Source organism: Eschrichtius robustus, chromosome 13 (genome assembly GCF_028021215.1).
Source record: "Eschrichtius robustus isolate mEscRob2 chromosome 13, mEscRob2.pri, whole genome shotgun sequence".
Lineage (NCBI taxonomy): Eukaryota > Metazoa > Chordata > Mammalia > Artiodactyla > Eschrichtiidae > Eschrichtius > Eschrichtius robustus.
This window is the reverse complement of record NC_090836.1, coordinates 60,358,882-60,383,000: the sequence shown is the minus strand read 5'-3', so window position 1 is coordinate 60,383,000 and position 24,119 is coordinate 60,358,882. Positions and strand designations below refer to the sequence as shown.

The following is a 24,119-nucleotide window of genomic DNA, read 5'->3' as shown; positions in this document are numbered from 1 at the left end:
TAGGATGGTGGTGATGACCGTGGTGATAAAAACATCCCTCTATCTTTATTTATAAAGCTATAGATACACAAAACCAAATACAGCATAAGAATTTTACAAACAAGTTCCACTACTATTAAAAACTATCCTAAAATTATATGGAGGCTATGTAAAATACTTAACAGCATTAATACTGGGTACTGCCCTTATTAACCATGTGACTTGGACAAGTCATTTATGCTCTCAATGCTTCAATTTTCTTATCTGTTTAATGGAGGTTATCAGGTAGACATATACAGCAGTAATTATGCATACCTTCAGTAACTTATGCCAACCTGGCCTTTATCAGAAGAGCCAGACAACCCAGTAATTATTTAGAAATAAGTCTAATTCTTTTAAAGTAAAATTCTATCAAGTATCTCTTTTTTAGAGAATAGATATTCCCAGGTAAATAGTTACTCAATTCTTAAATACTGATAAAAAATTTACTATCTGGAGTCATTTATTTAATTAAAAATTAAATATCTGCATATTAAGAGAAGGTCTGGAGGGATATAAACCAAAGCCTCTTAACCATAGTTGTTACCTTTGAATGACAGAAACAAAATTTTTATTTTCTTCTTTTTGCTCATCTATAGTTTCTAATTTTTCTATAATAAACACAAGGTGTTTCTGTAATGAGGAATAACAATAATTTCTTAATGAAAATTAACAAGTAAAGTTAAACACTTCTTTTTTAATTCATGTTTTGGAACTCAAGAGGAAATATATCAGTATTTATACTGACTGAACTCATATTCTTATTGGAAGAGGAACGACCAAGAATATTAAACACACATTTTAATGTACTTTCCATTCTGATTTCTTTTTTTTTAACTGAAGTATAGTTGATTTACAATATCACATTAGTTTCAGGTATATAACATAGTGATAAAATTTTTATATATTACACTCCATTTAAAGTTACTACAAAATAACAGCTATATTTCTCTGTGCTGTACAATATATCCTTGTTGCTTATCTATTTTATACATGGTAGTTTGTGTCTCTTAATTCCCTACCCCTATCTTGGCCCACCTCTCTTCCTTCTCCCCACTGATAACCACTAGTTTGTTTTCTATATCTATTAGTCTGTTTCTGTTTTGTCACACATTTGTTCATTGTATTTTTTTATATTCCATATATAATTGATAACAGAGTATTCGTCTTTCTCCATCTGACTTATTTCACCAAGCGTAATACTCTCTAGGTCCAGTCACTTTGTTGCAAATGGGAGAATTTCATTCTTTTTTATAGCTGGGTAATATTCCGCTGTGTGTGTGTGTGTGTGTGTGCGCGCGCGCGTGCGTGCGCACACGCATACCACATCTTTACCAATTCATTTGTTGTTGATGGACACTTAGGTTGCTTCCATATCTTGGCAATTGTAAATAATGCTGCTATGAACATTGGGGTGCATCTATCTTTTCAAATTAGTGTTTCCATTTTCTTCAGATATATATCCAGAAGTGGAACTGCTGGATCACACGGTAATTCTATTTTCAGTTTTTTGAGGGACCTCCATACTGTTTTCCACAGTGGCTGCACCAATTTACATTCCCACCAACAGTGTACAAGGGTTCCCTTTTCTCCACATACTCACCAACATTTGTTATTTGTAGTCTTTTTGATGATAGCCTTTCTGTCAGGTATGAGGTAGTATCACACTGTGGCTTTGATTTGCATTTCTCTAATGGTTAGCAATGTTGAGCATCTTCTCACGTGCCTGTTGGCCATCTGTATGTCTCCTTTGGAAAAATGTCTACTCAGGTCTTCTGCCCATTTTTTAATTGGTTGTCTGGTTTTTTTGAGCTGTTTATATATTTTGGATATTAACCACTTATCAATCCCATCATTTACAAATATCTTCTCCCACTGAGTAGGTTGTCTTTTCATTTTGTCAATGGTTTCCTGTGCTGTGCAAAAGCTTTCAAGTTTAATTAGGTCCCACTTGTTTATTTTTGCTTTAGTTTCCTTTGCCTTAGGAGACAGATTCAAAAAAATACTGCTACAATTTATGTCAAAGAGTACTCTGCCTATGTTCTCTTCTAGGAATTTTGATGATTTCACACCTTACATTTAGGTATTTAATCCATTTTGAGTTTATTTTCGTATATAATGTGAGGAAATGTTCTAATCTCATTGTCTTATATGTAGCTCTCCAGTTTTCCCAGCACCATTTATTGAAGAGACTGTCTTTTCTCCATTGTATATTCTTGCCTCCTTTGTTGTAGATTAACTGCCCATAAGCGCATGGGTTTGTTTCTGGGCTCTCTATACTGTTCCACTGATCTGTGTGTCTGTTTCTGTGCCAGTACCATGCTGTTTCAATAACTGTAGCTTTGCAGTATAGTCTGAAGTCAGAGAGCATAATACCTCCAGCTTTATTCTTTTTTCTCAAGATTGCTTTGGCATTTTGGGGTCTTCTGTAGTTCCACATTAATTTTAGGATTATTTGTTCTAGTTTTGTGAAAAAATGTCATACATTTTCAACCCCTTCTCGCTCTCTCCTCCTTCTGGGACCCCCATAATGCAAATGTTGGTATACTTCATATTGTCCCAGTGGTCCCTTAAATTGTTCTCATTTTTTAAATTTGTTTTTCTTTTTGCTGTTCTGATTGGATGATTTCCATTATCCTATCTTCCAGACCACTTATGTGTTCTTCTATATCAGCCAGTCTGCTATTAATTCTGCTAGGGTGTTTTTCATCTCAGTCACTGTATTCTTCAGTTCTGATTCTTTTTTTATATTTTCTATTTCTGTCTTAAAATTCTCACTATGTTCATCTATTACTTTCCTTACTTCAGTTAGCATTTTTTTTAAATGAGTGCACCATGAGGTTTTTCTTTACTTTTTTTTTTTTTAATAATTCTTTATTTTATTTATTTATTTTTGGCTGTGTTGGGTCTTCGTTTCTGTGCGAGGGCCTTCTCCAGTTGCAGCAAGCGGGGGCCACTCTTCATCGCGGTGCGCGGGCCTCTCACTATTGCGGCCTCTCTTGTTGCAGAGCACAGGCTCCAGACGCGCAGGCTCAGTAGTTGTGGCTCACGGGCCTAGTTGCTCCGCGGCATGTGGGATCTTCCCAGACCAGGGCTCGAACCCGTGTCCCCTGCATTGGCAGGCAGATTCTCAACCAGTGAGCCACCAGGGAAGCCCCCGTTAGCATTCTTATTACTAATGCTTTGAATTCTTTACCTGGTAAATTGTTTATTTCTATTTCATGAGTATTTTCAGGGGTTTTCTCTTACTCTTTCAACTGAGACAAATTCCTGTGTTTTCTCATTTTGCTTAACTTTCACCTAATTTCATAGAGAAACCGTTTAAGGGTGTCAATATGTGGGAGAACCCCCATACAGTTAGCATGTGCCCAGTGGCTTTGGAGGGAGAGCTGGATTTGACTTGAACACGGGTCACATCTTTCCTGAGAGCACGCTGGTAGCTATCACCTTGGTAGGAGGTGTGGTGGGAGACGAAGGGCCTAGGGCCAGAGCCAGGTGTGACCTGGGGCTTCCCCTCTGCTTGGTGGCTGTCACCTCCCTTTCAGGGACAGGGCCAGGTCCAAGGTCACTTCCATCCCTCTGAGTGTGCACTCCCATGTATCTCCTCCACCGGGGACAGTGCTGGAACAGGAAGGGCTGGTGTGGGCATTCTGAGTGTGTAGGGGCATGGGCTACGGTGGTCCAGCAAGGGTCAGACATTCACACTGCTTCTGATGTTCCGCCTGTGTAAGTGCCAGTAATGGCTGCCCCCACCCTGCTCATATGTTGCTTCAGGTCTGAGCTGCTTCTGTGTCTCACAGCCGATCTCCCAAGCAGGGCTGGGGTGTTTGCTTAGCTCAAGCCAGGGTGTGCATTGGGGCAGTCACAGGAAACCAACCAGCCACTTGTACAGTCTTCAATCCACCCCCTCCACCCTGCCTCAGGAGCAAGCAAGCATGCGCACATTCCTCAAGAGCAGAGTCCAGGCTTCCCACAGCCCTCCTGTTAGTCTCACAGCCCTCCAACCAGCCAAGAGGGCTCATCTTCCCTCTGCTGGACCCCAGGACTGGGGTGCCCAATATGTGGCTCAGACCACTCATTCCCCAAGGAGGCTCTCCACCCATGTAATCTCCCTTTTCCTCTGAGTCCCCTCCCAGGGACACAGGTCCCAACCTCATCACTTCTCTTTCCTTCCTACTCAATATCGTGTATTATCTTTCTTACTGTACAGGAGTCTTTTTGCCAGTCTCCAGTTAGTTTTCAGTGAGAACTGTTCCACATGTAGATGATTTCTGGTGTGTTTGAGGGGGAAGGTGAGTTCTGCGCCCTCTACTCCACCATCCTGATCTCCTCCTCTCTGAGAGAAAGTTTTACAACCTTTATTATCTGGCCCAAGTTCACAACAATGTCAGCTTTCTTGGAGGGCTAGAGAGCCAGATAGAGGCTTTGCAGCTAGAAAGAGTGCCCAAATCACATTCTGAAGGCTGCCCTAGGAGGTTCTAGGTATTTTCGCGGTAAGAATCTTTGCCACAAGCCTCTGATTTTTCATTTGGGCCCTAACTCTGTAGTATATACCTGCATTTCTTAAATCTTATCAACACTTCCATGCAACCCTCGCATGCATTTTCAAAATTAAGAAAAAATTACCAATAAGACTTCTATAATCTCTTAACCTCGAATTTCTCTTCTCCTGTTCCTCGCTGACAGATTTCCACTGTAGTTTCATTCTGAAGTATTCATCACTATAGAAAACAATTTTATACCAAAAAAGGTTATTTGAACACCTAAAAAACAAATTTAATGTATCAAAGCATTTATGGTGCTAGTGAGATGTAAATTTATAAATATGATAGTGAAATGTTTAAAGTTATGATCAAAGGAAAAATAAAATCTTATACATGTCATAAACTTTATTTAAACTACTAGAATAATTTAGGTATGATTTTAAGGAAACATCTACTTCAGTCCTTAATATCAGACCTAAAATTATTCCACTCATTAAATACTTTAGCCACTAAAGTTTCCGAATAATTACAAATACAAACCTATGAGATTTTTTTTTTTTTCAATGTGACATAAGAGTACCATTTTCCAACCAGATTACTATAGAAACTTGTTGATGTGAAAATGTCTTAGAAGGACTGGCAAACATGTTGAGAAGAGAAAGGACTGTCTGAGTTTGAATATACACATAATGATTGAAAGTGAGCTTTAAATAAAAGGTTAGACTGACAAACTGGGAATAAGTATACCTGGGAAGTTGGTCTGTGTTTCTTTTCAAGTCAAAAAAGGCCAGTTTATGTTATAAGAGCACCAGGAAAATAATTTAAAGGTAATTAACCTAAATAGCAAATACACTTATGAGCCATTTTTATAATTTCATAATAAATTGTAAAAATGAATCAAGATAAATGAGATATATTTAAAAATCTATATCTTTGTATGCTTAAAATGTTTATACAAGGGGACTAGAATTTTTTTACCATCATTCTACATATTCACCAATGTAACTGCAATGAAGTCCCTCTAATAAGTGTTTCTGGTTTGAAATTAACTACAGGGCTCACAATATTTAAATTAAAAAGATGAAAATAAAAATATGCTCCCCTACCCTAGTCTATTCCACTTTATATGGGTGAGTTACTTGGATTTCTTTAATGAGCACACAAAAGACCATTACTTACATTTTTTGTTTTTGTAATTGAGTTCTTTCCTCTTTGGTACTGTCCCAAGGAAAATAACCCAGAAGAAATTTCCATGCTTGTTTTCTCAACACATGACTAAGTCCCTGAAGAAAACATGCATATTAAACACATTTGTAAAAAATGAATGCAATACTTTAAGTTCACAAAACTTGCACATAAACAGAAAAACTACTATTTAAGAGATAGTTTTATATAGGCATACGTCATTTTATTGCACTTTGCTTTACTGCACTTCTCAGGTATTGCATGTTTTATTAAATTGAAGGTTTGTGACAACCCTGTGCCAAACAAGTCTACCAGTGCCACTTTTATAACAGCGTTTGATCACTTCATGTCTCCACGTCACAGTTTGGTAATTCTCGCAATATTTCAAACTTTTTCTTTACTATCGTATTTGATATGGTGATCTGTGATCAGTGATCTTTGATGTCATTGTTATTATTTTTTTTGGTTTTGTATTTTTTTTAATTAAAATACATATGCTGTTTTCTTAGACATGACGCTATTGCACACTTAATCGACTTAATACAGTATAGTGCAAACGTAATTTTCCTATGCACTGGGAAATCAAAAAATGTGAGTGACTCGCTTATTTGCAATATTCACTTTACTGCAGTAGTCTGTAACCGAACCCACAATACCTCCGAGGTATGCCTGTACATAAAAATAACTCAATTCAGTAAAAACTACCTTGTTTTTGACTTCTAGATTCTGAAGATGGAAGCAGCTGCCAGAAAGCGTAAACAATGAAGAGTGGACAGTAGACTGTATAGCAGACAGTGGAACTGATTAGTCTTTCTAAACCCAATCCTTACTAGATAAGGCAACTACCACTGAGGAACACAAATGCCTCCCTTCATATAACCCACAGAACTTCAAGTAAGAAAGAATACCTTTCCATAGGCTTAGTGGTATATCCCTCCAACCCAACCCTCAGGGACATCACAAACACCTCACTCAGTCCTACAGGGATTTTAAGGCAACACTCATCAAAAAGGAGTTCATCCCTCCCACCTCCCAAAAGAAAACGACAACTTGAATACCAACAGTTTAAAATACTGAAGTAATTACCCCTCTAAATATCATCTGCTTCATATTATCTACATTTAAAATTCTTCCTTCAGAATCAATGTTCTTAGTCCATTCTTCCAATGATACTGGCTCTCTCCTTTGAACAACAGGTCGTTCGCCCAAATCAATCTAAAATAAAAAGATAAGCAATAAAGAGTACACCTTTAACAAGTGAAATGAAATCAAGGTATATAGAAACTAAAACTAAAATACTATTACTCAGACATAAGTTCTAAGATTTCTAATATTTTCCCTTAGTTTCCAATGTTTAGTTTATAAACTGCAATAGCATTCCATACATTTTGCCCTCCTACTAAATACACAAATAACTGGGTTATAAATTCAGAAACAAAAAAAATTTGTTGTTTTGGGTTTCAATTACATAAGTACAGAACATTCAACATGTAAATTCTAAAACAGACCCTTCACACTAAATAGTATGCTATATTATTAAAAAAGAGTATTATTCCATTAATCATATTTAAAATTAGCTTTTCTTCCAAACTAAAATTTGTAGCTCTCAGAATTGATTCATGATCCATTAGCTCTACTTGGCATTTTCTACAGGTTTTCATTCAATTAACAGATGTTGGTGATTTTAAAATGCCATTTGCAAGATAAGCCCTTTAATTAAGTACTACAATTTAGATATTTTATAATGTTCTAACTATGTGCAGCCTAGAATTGTAGCAAATTCAAGTCTTGTTGAGCATATATAAAGATTTGCCATAATTCAAGGCCAAAATCCATCTTACTTAAAAAAGAAAAGATTCACATAAGAATAAAAGCCCACGAGTAGTGTCCTGACTAGCTGCCTGTGCAGAGTGTCTAAGAAAACAAAAATAAGGAACAGAACTAGGGGCAACATGCAAGGCTTACTATTTACTCACTGCTATACACTCAATGAAACAAACAACCTGTTCATTATTATCAAAAGGTAATCAAAGAAAAGAGATCCAACACTGATGAACAGAGAAGTGTAAGTAGTAGTTGACGAAGAAGAAACCAGGAATTTGGTGGCAGGACAAGCATTAGTTGTTAGATATATTAGTGAGCAAAAGTTATAAAGGACTGTGAGAAAGAGGCAGGTATGACCAAAATTGAGGTTCTATTTCTATAACATTCGGTACACTTTTCAGTACATTCAGTACACTATTTCTATAACATTCAGTACACTTTAAAAAGCATTTCTCCTGCTAAAATACAAGAGCTATATTAATATAAACTCCACTCACTCTTGTGATGACTTCAAATCCTGGTTCTTCTTGCTGATTTATCTTTAAACCTGGAATAGCATCACTAAGAAAATCTGCCATCTCTGTAGGTGGTCGTTGATGTGCAGAAGGATCGCTGCCTCTTAAACTATCAAAAATGTAGTTTGTGACTTTGGAAAATCCTACCATAGTGGCTGTATAAGGGTCCTTTTTAATCTTCTATGCAGTAGAAAGAAAAATATTGGCAAAATTAATTCAGATAAAGAATAAAAATACCTCATGACAGGCAAAAGGGCAAAGGTTTTTAAAGGGGGGAAAATCAGAACTAAAACAGAGTATTCTAAGATTATTTTAAAATTTTATTTTTTTCTGGGAAGAAAAATTTAAATTTTCTAAGCCAATTTTTTCATTTGGTTAAAATAGTACATTAAATAGCAAGCTAATGCTACTGATTGAATTGCAGATAAACACATGATTTGCAGGCTTCATTCAATCTGCACACACCAGAAATATCTGCAGTGCTTACTTTCCACTGATGGACGGCCCACAACAGCTTTCTTCTCTCTAACAGTCCTGCCTTCACAGAAAAAAGTATTTCTTGAAGTGGGTAGTACCACACTAGTCTAACACAAAATATTTGATAGCTAAGTTTAAACGCTCACAATATTTAAATATTAGCTGACGTTTTAATCTAATTACATAACTGGTGAATCATGCCAACAAGAGTAATTTGTTCTGGACAGTGCTGTCCTAGAAAACAGTAAAAAAAGTTTTTCTACCGCTAGAGTTACTTCTAAATCCCAAACTGCATGCTTATTCATATTTAGCAAAAATAGTTACTTCTTAAAGGTCTATCTTTAAAATGATTATTTTCACAATAAGAAAAACAGTTCCCTCACTTTTTATTTTAATCAGTATTTAGCTCTTTTGTCCTCCTTCCTAAAAAGTTCCCTCTTTATCTTCAGAACCAAAAAGAGATACCATGTGGGACAAAGAAGCACTCAAACATTTGTTGAATGAATGAGTGAATAAATGAATGAGTAAACAAAAATGTCATTAGTTTACACAGCAACCTGAGTGAAAAATAAATTATCTTTATTTCTGCCTGTGTTAAGGGCACATTTTTAGCCAAATGCAAGAATATACTCAAATACTTTAAGAGGAATTAGACTAAACTGACCCCAAATGAACCAACTTGAACAAAAAATAAAAATTCAAACCAGATTTTTGCATAAGCTTATCACTGATTAATTCGAAGTGGCTTACCCAATGACTTTTCACCTAATCAGTGCAAGCTATGATAATAAAAATCTGATGTCCAATTTCAATTATGATAAAGGGGAAAATTGCTGTAAGAGTAATTAAGAACCAAGGAAGCTTCTGAGTCTTACAAATAATATGACACATATTATTCTTTCTATAAAATTACAGAGAATAGTTCCATAAGGTTTACACATGCAGACACTTGCCTCATTCTGTATCATCTCTGAGAAAGTGAGAGGTAGGATGCATACAAAATAATGGGGTCAGACAAACAGATTAATATAAGATAGACTAAAGAAACATACTTGTATTATACCATATGCTGGTTCATCAAGAAGATTTTCAAAAGACTGTGAAAGACTCTTATTCTGACAGTTCACAAGAAGTGTTCTTTTGTCTTGCGGAGATCTGTAATAAAAAGAAGGGATTTGTAGAAAACAGTAGCACACCGCGTCAATGACTACCTAAATAATTACTAATGCACAGTTATTTTTCCGTAACAACAACAACAAAAAACCTTAGGTGTCCAGTTCTAGAACTGTTTCCCATTAATTCAATATTAGCAAGTACTTAGTAACTGTCTTAAATGAGTTCCAAAACTACATGGAACATGAAATATTAAATTAACAAATACAAAAGGGATGAAGTATATTTTTATTCTAGGTAAAGCCAAGAGGACTAAATTATAATGAACCCAAACTTTTGTTTAGAATTATAGTAGAAAATTCTTACAAATATATCTTCCATTATAAGAATATATCTTCTCTTATAAAGAAAGTTGAAACACACTTTAGGATTCATCAGTATATATAATATGTACACTACAGGAAAATGTCCTATTTTGAAATGGTTTCCAACTTCACTCCACAGCTTGGTAGTACTGCAATATAAGATGTTAAAAATACAAGATACAATGTCTTAATTATTTGTTAAAGATCATTAATTATGCTAACCATTATTATAAATACACATGGTTGTAATGTACAGTTCAGGTACAGTATATTTTTAGTTCTTGCTTATTAAGCTCCGGATATAAGTTTTTCTCCACACTTCCTAATAACTACAGAATAAACAAAATGCTTTCCAAATGGACATCTAATTTGAAATAATCAAATGAATTATCCAGTCTTTTTTCTGTTCAGAAAGTTTTATAATTTAGTAAGTCAGCTGTAATAAATCCACAACTTTTGTGTTTAAAAACAAAAATTAAATGCATTATTTTGCTGCTATCTACTTCTAGTTTATTATAAATGTTTGAGATAAGAACTTTAATAACACTTATCTCTTCTCAATTCTAACATAACAGAATGCAACAGCAATGCTGGGGGGATATGAAATCCAAAGCAGGATCTTATTCTTACTTAGAAACAGCACTCGATCATCAGAGACAATAGTAGCTGAATAAGCCCCTTAGCTTCTTAAAAGAGCTAAGGTTGAGTCATTTGAAGTAGGAAAAAAATAACTTTTTAAACGTTCAATTTTCATTAATCACCATTTTTCTGAACATCTTCTGGGGGTCATGCTTAACATGAAGACCTATAGGTTCTCACAAGGCATTTCTTAATGATAGGTCAACTTGTAAACATAGCACCAGAAAAAGAAAAGTAACTAGTATAGAAACATTTTTTTCCTAACACAGTGCTGCTGGTGCTATGGTTATTATTTTTTGTTTCTAAAAATAGATTAAGTCAAATTTTTTCTTTAAACTACAAATAAAAAAATGATCACGAAAGTCAAAACACTGGCTATGCATGCTGAAGGGGAACACATATGCAATCTTCAGTTATCTGTGCCCAGCCAATTATTATGGCTTCAGATCTAAAACTATGGTCACAAAGCTGGAGATGGGAAGAAGAAATGACTGCTCAACCAACAAAGAACCACAGACACTTTTTTAAAAAGGAAGGATTTCTTTTATTTATACCTAATGCTCTGTGATGAGGGGCTGGGGGAAGTCACACTAGACTTGGTTGACACTGAAGAAATCAACAAAACATTTTTTTAAAGTATAGCAGTAAGAGGACAGGAAATAATGTTGTTAAGCAACTTCAGAGCTCACCAAAAGGAGGGCTGGCATTCCAGAATACTGTTACATTTCCACCTGCCAGGTTACCACACTGATTTAATCTGGGAAGATTAAATATTACATTTATATATTCTGGGGATATTATGGATTCTGGGAAGTTGATCACTCATGACAACATTATTCAAGGCTTTCAAAAACTCATTGCAGCAGTAAAATTGAACTTTTAATGATGCTAACATCAGCAATTCTATTAGATCCTACTAAAGGGCTTAAAGAAAACCATTGTCTAATATCACAACTACAGACGCATAACTACTAAAAATTCAGAAGTACTTTGAAGTGAGCCTCTCCCAAAAGCTTCAGAATTCAGAAATTTTAACAGTTGAAGAATTTTTGCGCACTGAGATGTAATAGTAACTATTTTATATTGCTACTAAGAAGACCAATATGGAAAGCTAAAGAAATAAATAAAAATATCATTGCAAAAGATATAAAGCCGAAAAGGTTAATAAAAAATAAAAAGTACAGAACATTTACAACAAAACTATATAGTTTATTCCCATCCGTATAATTTATACATACATATATATGTGTATGTGTATGTATATATGTATGTGTGCGTGGATATATGTATCTCACAAAGGGAATAAATAAGGGTCTAGGACCTAATCTCATAAATGACTGGTGCTATAAGATGATACAACCAACTTGGCTTTTTAAGGAAATATTTTACTGCTTGGATATTTATGTATTAATTTTAAAATGGCCCAATATATAAAGTAATTTTAACAGAACCAATAACTTTCATTCATATCCTAGCAACCAACTTGGTTCCAGAAATGTAACAAAAATGTATGTGTGGCTCATTCTTTTACCCAACTGAATACCATGTCCTAAATGGTGATAACTCAAAGAACACTAAAGAATACCAATGAATAGGACAATTTGTCCCAGTAGATAAGAAAACCATTTGAGAAATAATAAGCCTCAAGAAGTTGGCCTATTTTGCACTGACTAATCCAGCTGATGAGATTGAAAGAAGGAACTGTGCATAGCTACCCAACCTTTACCTCGCTCTTTCAAGGCTGCACATCCCTAGCAAATCTGCAATTTCTGTTCGTCTGTATGGTAAGACCCTTAATTCGTTACGGGGAGTGTTAGGAAGACATCATGGCCACAGATGCAAGCCACATTCTTCAATTTAGGTTAATCAGAGAAAAAAAGATAATGTGGTCTGAATCTCCCTCTACTGATGTTTTGAACTAAGAAAACACAAGGATGACCCAGGAACAGAGTGGCTGGGATCCCAGCGAAGCTGCTGACACCAAGGTTTTCCTGGTCTACCCTTCTTCTTCTGGTCTCCACAACAATCTGCGACCATAGGAACATGACTCTGGAAGTACCATTTTGCTTAGGATAACTGCTCCAGAGACAGGAAATGATACCTAATAAAGTAAAAAATGGGGGATATTTGGGACTTTTCACTTCTTTGGACTTAATTGTGAATTCCATTTATTTAGATCGTAAGTAATGAACATAAAAAACAAGAACCTTTAACATCTCCCTAAGAATCCGATAATGAAAGATGCTTTATACAAATATGGGATTTATTTTTATACTGGTGACTGTTTATCTGGAATATCTATATTCTACCACCTGGACTCAGCATATATGACACAATGCAGTTGGGCATAATTTATGATGGGAAAGAGAATGGGGGGGGGGCTTATTTTCTGCCTAGTGTACAGAGGGGCCTTGGGGATAAAATATTTGATGTACTATTCTTACACATCTCAGACTATTCAGGGGGCAAAGAATAAACTGGCCCCTCAGTGCCACAGGAGAATACACAATGGAGAAGTGGCTGGTACTAAGGACGAAGCTTTTAAAGCTCACTTTACACAGCTACCTCCTCCCCCAGAAACAGCCACATCCTTGGTTGACCATAAATGTGATTAAGCCTAGTGGGAAGAGAGGAAACAAAGTGTAGGAAGTCAGACTCCTCTGCTAGGCTCTTCTCTTTGACCACGTCATTAAAGGCTACAATTAATCACATGCTCACATTCTATCCCATTTTATCCTCTTCTTAGTTAATCTCATTCTCTCTCAGAGCTTCAATTACTACTAACACACACACACACACACACACACACACGAACTTACATATTATCCTATTATATGCTCTCATCGTGCTATATCCCTGATTCATAGCACTTACTACAGCTGAAAACCTATGATTATTTGTATAAGCGATCTTTTTCTTTTCTGCAATAGTACAAACTCCATGAAGACAGACACCATATCTTTTTTGACTAAGTGCTCCTTTCCAGCACTTAGTATGATGTGCTGGAAAGAACACAGTGGGTCCTCAAAAAAAAAAGACTTGTTGAATGAAAAAGTAGAGAGAGGGGAACACCATTCCCATGGCTTCTTGTTTCTAGGTGGAAATATGCACTCCTATTAAAGAAAATCTTCACAGGGACACATCTGACCGCTGTGATCAGGAAAGAGTAAGGTGCATGCATGGCATAACCCCTTCCAGGCTCTCTTTATCTCTTGGATCTGCCTGCCAACAGAGAAGGTGGTTTCTAGTCTGCTCTCCTTCATGTCATAAGTGGTCTGCCCTCACTAGGGAGACCTGTGGTTGTCCAAAAATGATAACTGGATGACTTCATTAATTTGGGCTGAATTATTATGATGCTACATATCTAAGCCTCACCAGTACAGAAAAGGAAACATAGTTTCACTTACAACCTTCATTAAAACATCACCAACACATATTTAAGGTACATATTCTCTTATAAGCACCTAAGTAATTGTTGAGTCTACCCTTGAACCCATCCAGGACAGAAAACTCTCTACCTCTTGAGCTAATTCCTTGTAATTTCTACCCCTTGAGCTATTTCCTTCTAATTTATCTCTGGAGTCATACAAAACAAATCTAGTCTATTTCTTTTAACAATCCTTTTGAAATTATTTGTAGAATTGATAAGTACCATGCCATTTATTCATTCAACTAAGATTTACTGAATAAACACTATGTGCCAGGCACTCTGGCTAGGAATTTAGGAGAAAGTGTAAACAAGACAGATGCAATCCCTGCCTTTATGGGCTTACATTCTAGAGGAAAACGTAACAGAAGTAAACAGACAAAATGATTTTATTCTGTTAAGGGCCATGAAGGAAGCAAACAAGAGAATGAGAAAGCAAAAAGGAATGGGGGTGGGAACCTACATTAAATGGGAGACTAAGCAACCAGAAAAGTCCTTCTGAGGAAGTGACATTAAACTGAGACCTCAGGGATAAGAAAGGGAGAAGAATATTCTAGACAGAAGAAATACATATAGGACCCTAAGACAAGAAAGAGTTTAGGGCATTTCAGGAACTGAAAGAAAACCACGTGGTTGGAATATAGAAGAGAATGGCATGAGATGAGGTTTAAGAAATAAACAGAGCTAAGATAGAGCAGGCCCTCACTGACCATAGTAATAAGCTCGGGTTTTATTTAATGGTGCACCACAACTCCTCTTCTTCAAGTTAAATCGCCACAACCCCACGTTTTTCATGATACCATTTTGATCCCTCTCATTACGCTAGCCATCTTTTTCCACGTAGTATACTTAGTCTAACACATCTAAAATGCAGTGTTTAAAACTAAGCCTAGTTCTCCAAAGTATGATCTTACCAGTAAAGAGTAGAGAGGGACTACCACTTCATTCTAGATACTATGCTTTAATCAACAGTCTCAGAATGAATGAGCTCTTTTGTAACAGTTACATCACAACACTGATTGATACTGAGCTTGCTATGATGCTAAAACCCCCAAGTCTTTAACAGCTGCTATTCAACAGCCAAGCCTTATGCCCCAGTCATGATAAATGCTCCTCCTGAAATCTACTTAACCCTGTAGGTGGTAGCCTATTCGCAGCTTCTCACTTCAAGATCCAAGACCCACATACTACCAACCAGATCTGACTTTCTTATGATTACAGGTACTAATCAGCATGCCCAGTGCCAGCCAGAGGAGGTCAACATGATAAGGGAAGAGAATTTCATGCCAAAAAACACAGAGTCAATATCTTTCAACTTTTGCATCACTCCTAGCTTTATATAATCTACATTTAGGCATGACATTACTCTATTAAAGTGAGGACATGATTAATGAAGTTAACAATCATCCCCTACGATTCCCCAAACTAAAACTCTCAACTTCTCCCTTCTTTTCTCCTCCACATATCCACTCAATCACAAACTCTAACACTAAATATTCCTCCAACACTTCTTTCTTGTCACTCCCGTAGTTCATGCTACTACAAGCTCATCTAGATGACTGGAACAACCTGCTAACATGATTTACAAGATCCTTCATGCCCTGGCCTTTACTCAGCTCTTCGGCTTCATCTTTAAATCCTGTACCCTCCCTTCCCCCACTATGCAGACCTGTGATACTGAACTACTCTGTTCTGTGATTGTATCATGTTTTATATACCTCCCTCTATCTAAAACATCTCTCCGTCTAAATATCTCCTTCCCTTTCATGCTAACGTTCACACATTTGTCAAGTCTCAACCTAGATGTTACCTCCTCCAGAAAGTCTTCCCTGACCCCTACCCAACCCCCTGTCTGAATGAAGTACACTTCCTCCCTTCCTTGTACTTCCTCCATCTTATTTCTTGAGTTTATTGCTATTTACTGGTCAGCATCCTTCACAAGACCATAAACTCTCAGATATCCAAGAACATGCCTGTTTTGTTCACTACTAAATATCAAACAACCAGCACAGTGCTCAGAACTTAATAGATACCACAATTGTATCTGTTGAGAGTGAAAGCGAGAAAGAGTATGCGTGTACAAATGCACATGGGTAAATAAATGTAAGACACAAGATTTCTGGAAAGTGAGAAAGCCCTAACTTCCACACTTACAATAATTTTATTTAGATTTGCCTGACTTAAATTTGTAACATTACAAATGAAACTCTATGTTTAACAGAAACTACACAATAAAAGATAAAATTGGTAAATATATAATCCATAAATTATTGATGTCTCATCATTCATTTGAATGTGTATTAAAATACTGAACCATTCTTTTCTTTAAAACAGTAATAAGGTGATAAGCTGCAGTTCCAAATTACTAAAATGGCAAAATTTTATTCAGTCACTCATCCAAAGTAGTCAATATTCCAGAAAAAACAAAGCTGCTTGTCCCTTAATATGCACATAGGTCACTGATACCCAATGACAAGTAAAAATAGTTTGCCTTGGGACCAACACAACAATCCGGTTTCGGTAAGTAGGAAATAATTTGATACTTACTCACACAATACCACATATTTTTCAAGAGAGTCAATCAGTAGTTTGCTATCTCCTTGATGAAAGTGCAGAGCAGGGAGAACGACGTCATCCTTTAGACAGAATACCAAATACGACCAGCCCATACCCTCTTTGTTTTGCTTGATTGATTTCAGGTCTGTCAAACTGAACAGGAATGACCATTTGCTTTTCCCATTTCTATGACTTGGAGCATCTTAAAAACAAGAAAGCGGGGCAAAATATTTTTGTTCACCTTTTTAAAAGGTACTGACAGCACTCTTCGTGACTGCCTAACATATTTGTTGAACCTAGGGAACAACTACAGCACTGATATTACCATGGCTTCCACCTGTACTAGAAATGGCAACATACATTTTCTTAAAAGAATAGTTTTTAAAATAATTATCTTACTGCATACAAATCGAAAAAAATACTATCCTTATTTAAAATATCAGCTTTGCCCCAAAATGATCACGGCTTTGGAAGCAAGCAGGCCAGATTCAAACTGCAGCACCACCATCTTACTAACTGAATGATTTGGGGCAAATAATTGAATCTCTCTGAGCCTCAGTTTCTTCATCTGTAAAATGGAGATAATTATACTTACCTCCCAATGTTATTCTAAGAATTAAAAGAGATAATACTTGTCAACTAATGAGTACAGTGCCAAGTATATAGTAAATATTCAATAAATATTCATCTTTTCCACTTCCCTCATATACAAATGGCATTATGCACTTGGAGAGTCATTTAAAACAAAAAAACAAAAAAAAACCAAAAACAAAACCAACCTTTATTCCTCACTTCCTTTTGGAATTATCTTTACTAGATTACATTGAGTGAAGGTAAAAGTATACCAGTATAAAAAGTAAGGGGGGAAAGGGGGTGTGTGTGGGATGAACTGGGAGATTGGGATTGACATATATGCACTATTGATACTATGTATAAAATAGATAACTAATGAGAACCTACTGTATAGCTCAGGGAACTCTACTCAGTGCTCTGTGGTGACCCAAATGGGAAAGAAATCCAAAAAAAAAAAGGGGACATATGTATACATATAGCCGATTCACTTTGCTGTACAGTAGAAACTAACACAACACTGTAAAGCAACTATACTCCAATAAAAATTAATTTAAAAAAAAAGTAACATTGGAGTGACTACACAGACAGACATTTGCAAAAACCCAAAGAGCAGTGGGGAATTGAGGATGAAAAGGTAACTAAGTTGTGAATGCTTCAAAAAGAATGAATACATTCAATCTTCCTGCTAAATCAACCTTCTACTAAGTTAAGACCTCAGTTCAAACCAAACTATAGCTATGTAAAATAAAGCATTTCCTAGTGTGTGGGCTGTTTATAGAAGCTTAAAATACTAGGTTTGTGAATAATATTGCAATTGATAACAAGCAATGTAAAGATTATCTATTTAAATAAAAATTTAAAGAACAAGGGAAAAAAGTTATCTAATACTTATATTTAATTTCTAATCTAAAAATGTTATTTTACTTGAACATTTTAACGCAGACTTAAGCATGTCATGTCTCTGAAATTTTAAAAAACCTTTTCTCTAATGTTATTTCCTAAGAAGTGTCATACTATCCTGTTACTGAAAATCTTTATAAATTCCGTCCCAACACTATCAATTCCACAAAGATAAACTGCATAGATAATATCTGCTTATAGAACTTACTCAAAGGGTAGATCAGTCAGTACTGACCTGCATGTATGTCACCCTCCTATATAGTCAGAACACTACAGCTCCATCACCTCCAACAAAATCTCCTAAACTGACACAGAAATCTACAGCTTACAGAAACCTCTACCTGCAAGGAATGCAGACACCATTACTCTTTCATGGACACTTTAACAAGTTATCATTTGAAACAAAGTCCAGAAAGGCTAAGTAACTTATCTATGCAGTGCCCTGCCTACTTCCACACCGGTTCAGATGGTGAACTCATATCTAAGGCTGGTACCAGATTAAGTACCATGTGCTCACTTTACGACACATCATGTTTCACTGCAATTTATACTACAGAGCTCATAACACCATTACAAACTAATATCAAAGTGAGAACAATTCTAGAATTCCAACATTTTATGAATCACTTAAGTGTGAATGCACCTGGACTACCTAGAACGGATACATACTACTAGATTATCTGCAAAGACCAAAAATATTTTCACAGCAAAACAGCAATGAAAAACCAGATACAATTTTTTTATCTTAAATTCCACAAAAAGTATTTAATCAAAGTAATGCAAGAAAATCATATGAAGACTATTAAATAATATATGCAGGCATATCAGAAGTTTGTGCATATTCAAATGTAAAAATTTTACACAGATTTTTTCCCTTGTTAATGGAAGAGACACACGTTACATATTAAATACAAAAGAAAATTCCTCACACATTTCCTCACTTAAAGCTCTGATAAACAATGAGACAAACATTACAAGTCAATCCCAGAAATCCCTTTTCTGGAGTATAAGCTTCATGAGAACAAGAACTTAATTCTGTTCACAGCAAGAGTGACTAGCACATAGTAGGTAGTCAAAGATGTGTTAAATAAATGAATAATCTACTAACCAAGTCAACAGAAAAGTAATCTGCAATTGGGTCTACCAATAATAGCTAACCAGAACTAGAAATTGTTACAAAGGAAAACTAACAGAATCCAACAGTTAACTCAAAATTTCCTTCTTTCTCCTTAAAGAAAGGTAAATAAAGCTAATTAGTTCTGATGAACTTACTGTGTTACCCAATATATGTAAAAAATAACTCCAACACACTGATGTGGGAAAACTGGCCATAATAGCAAAAAAGTAAACGAAACAATTCAGTAGGTCTCCATATGTCTTGAACAGAATTAACATCAAGGACATGACATTTTATCTGAATGGGTTTCCAGAACATCACGGCAGTCTGTTGCTCTGGGAAGATACATTCTCAAAACATTTGATCTAATATATAAAAACAAAGACTTAGCAGTATATTTAAGAAATATAAAGTTTAAAAAGTCTTCAATAGTCAATTTTTTTAAAGGTTTGTCCCCATTTTCCTCTGTGAATCACAAAAAAGGTAAAAAGTTTAAAAATGTGAAGTTTATAGTAATAAATAAAATAAAAATTTTATTTGGAAAAAATGCATTTCAAAAATGTAAAAAATTAAGGCAGAATTTTAAATTCTGAAACATCAAGCTTAGAAAATGTCTTCTTTAAAGAAGGAGTTTTGATGAAATATGATTGGATGAGGTAGATAGTCTAGGATATGATGGGATGGAATGGGATGGGATGAAACAGAGTAAATGTACTTCATTAACTCCTTGTTCTGTTAAATATGTGCATGTGTATGCACACTGGGCCATACTGTGCAATGTGTTTCTTACTGCTATCATAAAAATTTTTAAACAGTGGAGAAAAGAAAGAAAAAGAAATGTGTCCTTAACTTTTAATAATTACTAAATAAAGGCTCTTTACAAGGCATAATGCAATGCCAAGATACATAAGCAGTATTTAGATCTGTGGGTTTTTTGCTAAGCTACGCAGCTACACAGAGGTTCTCAACTCTGCACACTAAAATAACCAGGAGAGCTTTTGAAAAATACAGAAAAATAGGGATGCCCAGGCTCCATCTCCAGAGTCTGATTTAATTTGCTGGATGAAACCCAGGCACTGGTACTTTTTTCAAAAGCCTAACTTCCCCATGTGATTTCAATGTGCACCCAGTTAAAAACCATTAATCTAAAAAGACCTTTATTGTCAGATTATGCTTTTCTCAAACATGTAATGCTTCTTTTATGAAATTTTGAAAACTCACAACTTTTGCTCATTTCTGTAACCTTTTTCATTTTCAAGGATTTAACAATATTAGGCAAACAAAAAATAGCAATTCACATAAACCAATCCTTAAGATCCAGCCTAGAGAAGTTAAAAATCCCTCACATGCTAAATATACTAAAATCCTGTGGCTTTACCCTTCCTTAACATTTTTGCATTGTTCTGGTTAAGAACCTTCTCTAGAATGGAAATGCAAAACAACAAAAAAAAGACATATATGCATGAGCTGACTGTTATCGAAAGTCTGTGACTTACTATTTCTTAATTGCCACTGTTCCCAAGAAATGATACAGTACAAAGTATAACTACTGTATGAGAATGATTCCCCAGGCCATACGTGAAAATCAATTTTACTTAGTAACAATGTTATATAAACGTATCAATACATATTCTAATCAATTTAGGCTAGACTTTTTGAATCTGGTAAATGCAGATAAATCCTAAACTCAGATCAAAAATCACTGAAAGATAAAATATCCTATTAGTTATAAAACACAAATAAATCAATAGAAAAAAAATTTTAACTCTATACAGTATTTAATATTTTTTAAACATATCACAAATAGGCTGGCCACATCACACGTGGGCTAGCTAGATCATATCTGGGGTAGTATACGTGTTCTACCAGATTGCTAGGTTGGCTCTTTTTTGTTATCTACATGTAGATAGTCACCACACAGCAAACATAAATTTAATGTATATATAAAGGAGAACAGTTGCGGAACATATACAAAGGGGAGCTGCAATGAGCTGTGAAGATACCAGTAAATACTGAAATTAGAACGGCATGGTTTAGTGGCATACTTCATCTCCCCCTGGTGCTTTAGGATGAAATAACATGATTTTTTTTTTTTTTATTCTACTGGATTAAGAAAAATGTGCAAAAGAGATAGCCAAAGCAATTTTTTTAAGTCTTTCTATTTTCTGCCATTAATAACTACAAAACAGAACAAGTATTTTTAAAGCCTTTTTATGAGGTCACAACCAACAAAGCAACAAAGAGATGAAAAAGGAATATAAATAAAATGGGAATTATACATATTAATCAAAGCACCAACTCATCCTTCTTCTAAGAAACATTAAAGAATTTTCTTTGCACTTTTGTTTATACTTTAAAGTAGCAAACCAGTTTAAGATTTCAAACGATTTAATTCATACCTCCATTGGTATGTGGTTTCTTTTTAAATGAAATTGTATTAACCATGTCCCACTCTGCTTCGTAACTGTTCAGATGTTCCAATCCTCGATGAGCTCTTTCTTTTGGGGCCTGGGTCCATTCCACGACTGAACTGGAGTCCTAAAATAATTATAACATATAAAATATTTAGGGACTAAGACTAGAATTTCATTTCAATCAATAATGTCTTCTCAGCTTCTATATAAATTAAGTTTGTAGGTTGTGGCAGATATCACTGGTGGGAAAGCCGAACCCTATTTCCTATCCTTTTCTCCCTTGCTCAGCTGACGAAAAAGACAAGAAAACCTTGTCCAGATTCTCCTGCAGTTAGGGTTGCCAATGAAATATAAGCATAAGTCAACAGTAGGGCCTTGGAAATGCTTTTGCTTTCCTAATAAAAGCTTCATCCCTTTTCCCCTATTTCCTGCTTTTGATGCAGCTATGCTGCCTAAAAACATAATAGCCACCTTATAATCATAAAGACAAACACTGCAAATAGCTCCAAACCTCCAGGCTTCTGGTTATTTGAGGAACATACCCAATGGTGGTTACTTATTTAAACCACCATTGGTTGCACATGTCTCAATCAAAATTAGCTAAAAGCTACGAATACCATATCTACATGTTCAGTTTTTAAAAACTTTCTATTTTAAAAGAGAAAAAAACCAAAAGTCTAAAATGCTATGTTAATAATCTGACTAAATCAAAAAGTTTAACTTCTGTTCAACAAAAGATACCACACGTAAGTTAAAGATAAGCAAAACTGTGTGAAAATGTTTCCAAAACATATGGACGATGACAGAAAAACATCCAGAATACAAAAACAACTCCTACCAATTTACTGAGAAATCAACAAACATCAAAAGAGAAAAATAAGGAAATGGTATGAACGAGCAAATCAAAGAAGAAATATGAAGTGACAAACAAAGGAAGATGTCCAACTTCAGAAACAATCCAAGAAAAGCAAGTAAAGATGAATTTAAATTTTTCTGGCCCATTCAACTAAAAAATAAAAATATGGAAGACAGTGTGAGGAAATGCTGTATCTCACACTGTTGATGGCAGTGCTAATTACTGACTCAAATGTACAATTGAGTCATATTTATTACAATTCAAAATATGCATGTGTTTCACCACAATAACTCTATTCTCATCATCTGCTTTAGAGAAATACTCACACATGTATACAAAGAGGCAGATACAAGAATTTTCATCACAGAATTGTTTGCAAAAGTGAAAAGCTGAATATATCTCATCATCCATCAATGAAGGAATAAGTACATAAACTAGCGGGTAGCCAATAAAATGCTAGGCAGAAGTTTAAAGACTGATATCTGTTCATGTGTATATATGTTCAATATGTAATAGTAAATAAAACGAAGTTAAGAAACAATGTATGCAGTATAACAACTACATGGAACATATGTAATTAGAAACACACTAGAGAAAACCAGGGATGAATGGATGGATGGATGGATGGATAGATATGATAGGAAATGTGTACCAATAAAAGTCTGGAAAGATATACATTAAACAGGGACAGATTAGGGACAGGGTTCTAGTCAAGGAGGACTTCAACTTTCTATTATTTGAATTTTTACAACAAGAATGTATTCGTGTATTGCTAGTGTAATTCTTTTTAAAAATGGAAAAAGGAAGATTTATAGCAACAGGAATATATTATAAACAAAAGAAATTAATAAGAAATAGAAACAGACTGAAGAATAGGGGGAAAAACTGAATGAATGAAATTATAAAGTGGAGTGCTTTTTCCTCCGAGTCCTTCCTCTGATGTCATTTCTCAAGGAGCCCTCCTCATTTGCCCAATTTAAAAAAATGCAACCCTTACCACCATCACTACCAACTCTCCCATCAACAGTAGGGAAAGCGAAGCAGCATTTACAGAACCCCACCCCACACAAAGGCTTGGAACTAGTAAATCAGGTACTTCTGGAAACTAGGATAAAGGTTAAGCTGAAAACAGGACTACTAACAAAAGTCTAGAAGGCTGAAGGTTTATTCATTGGAAAAGGTAAAACAGATTATCTGTGGATTAGGAGAAACCAGGGACACTGAGCAAAGAGATAATACACTGAAAACAGGAGAATTAACTGAAAGTTCATCTATATAATAAGTTGGCAAGACTCCCAGCTCTCTTCCTCCACTCAGTTCCCAGAACAGTGGAATCCAGCTTTCCCTCTCCAGGTAGGAATCTGTAGATTCTTCTCTGACAAATGACTAGCCCAAGAAAAAAGACCCAGGTTTCAATACCGGGGATTCCCCAAGGAAACAGCCTAGCCAAGTCACCCTGAGTCCCAACTATTAACAAACCTACCCATACAGAGAGAGAGTATAATCAGTTTTTTGTGTTTGCTGTTAAATATGAGCACCACAATACAAAGATCACCAAATGTCAAAGGCAAGTGTTTACATAAAAGAAAAAGTCCAAATGAAATAGGGAAAAAAAAAAAGTCAATTAGAGGAGGCAGACTATATACAGAGATGAAA

The 24,119-nt window shown here is 35.4% G+C and overlaps 1 protein-coding gene across 2 annotated transcripts in view; it reads right to left on the bottom strand.

Moving 5' to 3' along the window:
* TBC1D15 (TBC1 domain family member 15) overlaps positions 1-24,119 on the bottom strand; it is a 69,351-nt gene that overhangs the window by 21,696 nt on the left and 23,536 nt on the right. Inside the window, exons 4-11 of one of the 2 annotated variants that reach the window (XM_068561048.1) lie at positions 21,593-21,731; positions 16,595-16,805; positions 9,556-9,658; positions 8,514-8,564; positions 8,009-8,206; positions 6,774-6,902; positions 5,682-5,785; positions 4,645-4,739 (exon numbers count right to left, since the gene is read on the bottom strand). In XM_068561048.1, the coding sequence (XP_068417149.1) occupies positions 4,645-4,739; positions 5,682-5,785; positions 6,774-6,902; positions 8,009-8,206; positions 8,514-8,564; positions 9,556-9,658; positions 16,595-16,805; positions 21,593-21,731 (1,030 nt within the window). The remainder of the gene's footprint in view (positions 1-4,644; positions 4,740-5,681; positions 5,786-6,773; positions 6,903-8,008; positions 8,207-8,513; positions 8,565-9,555; positions 9,659-16,594; positions 16,806-21,592; positions 21,732-24,119) is intronic. The other variant, XM_068561049.1, reaches the window with a different exon arrangement.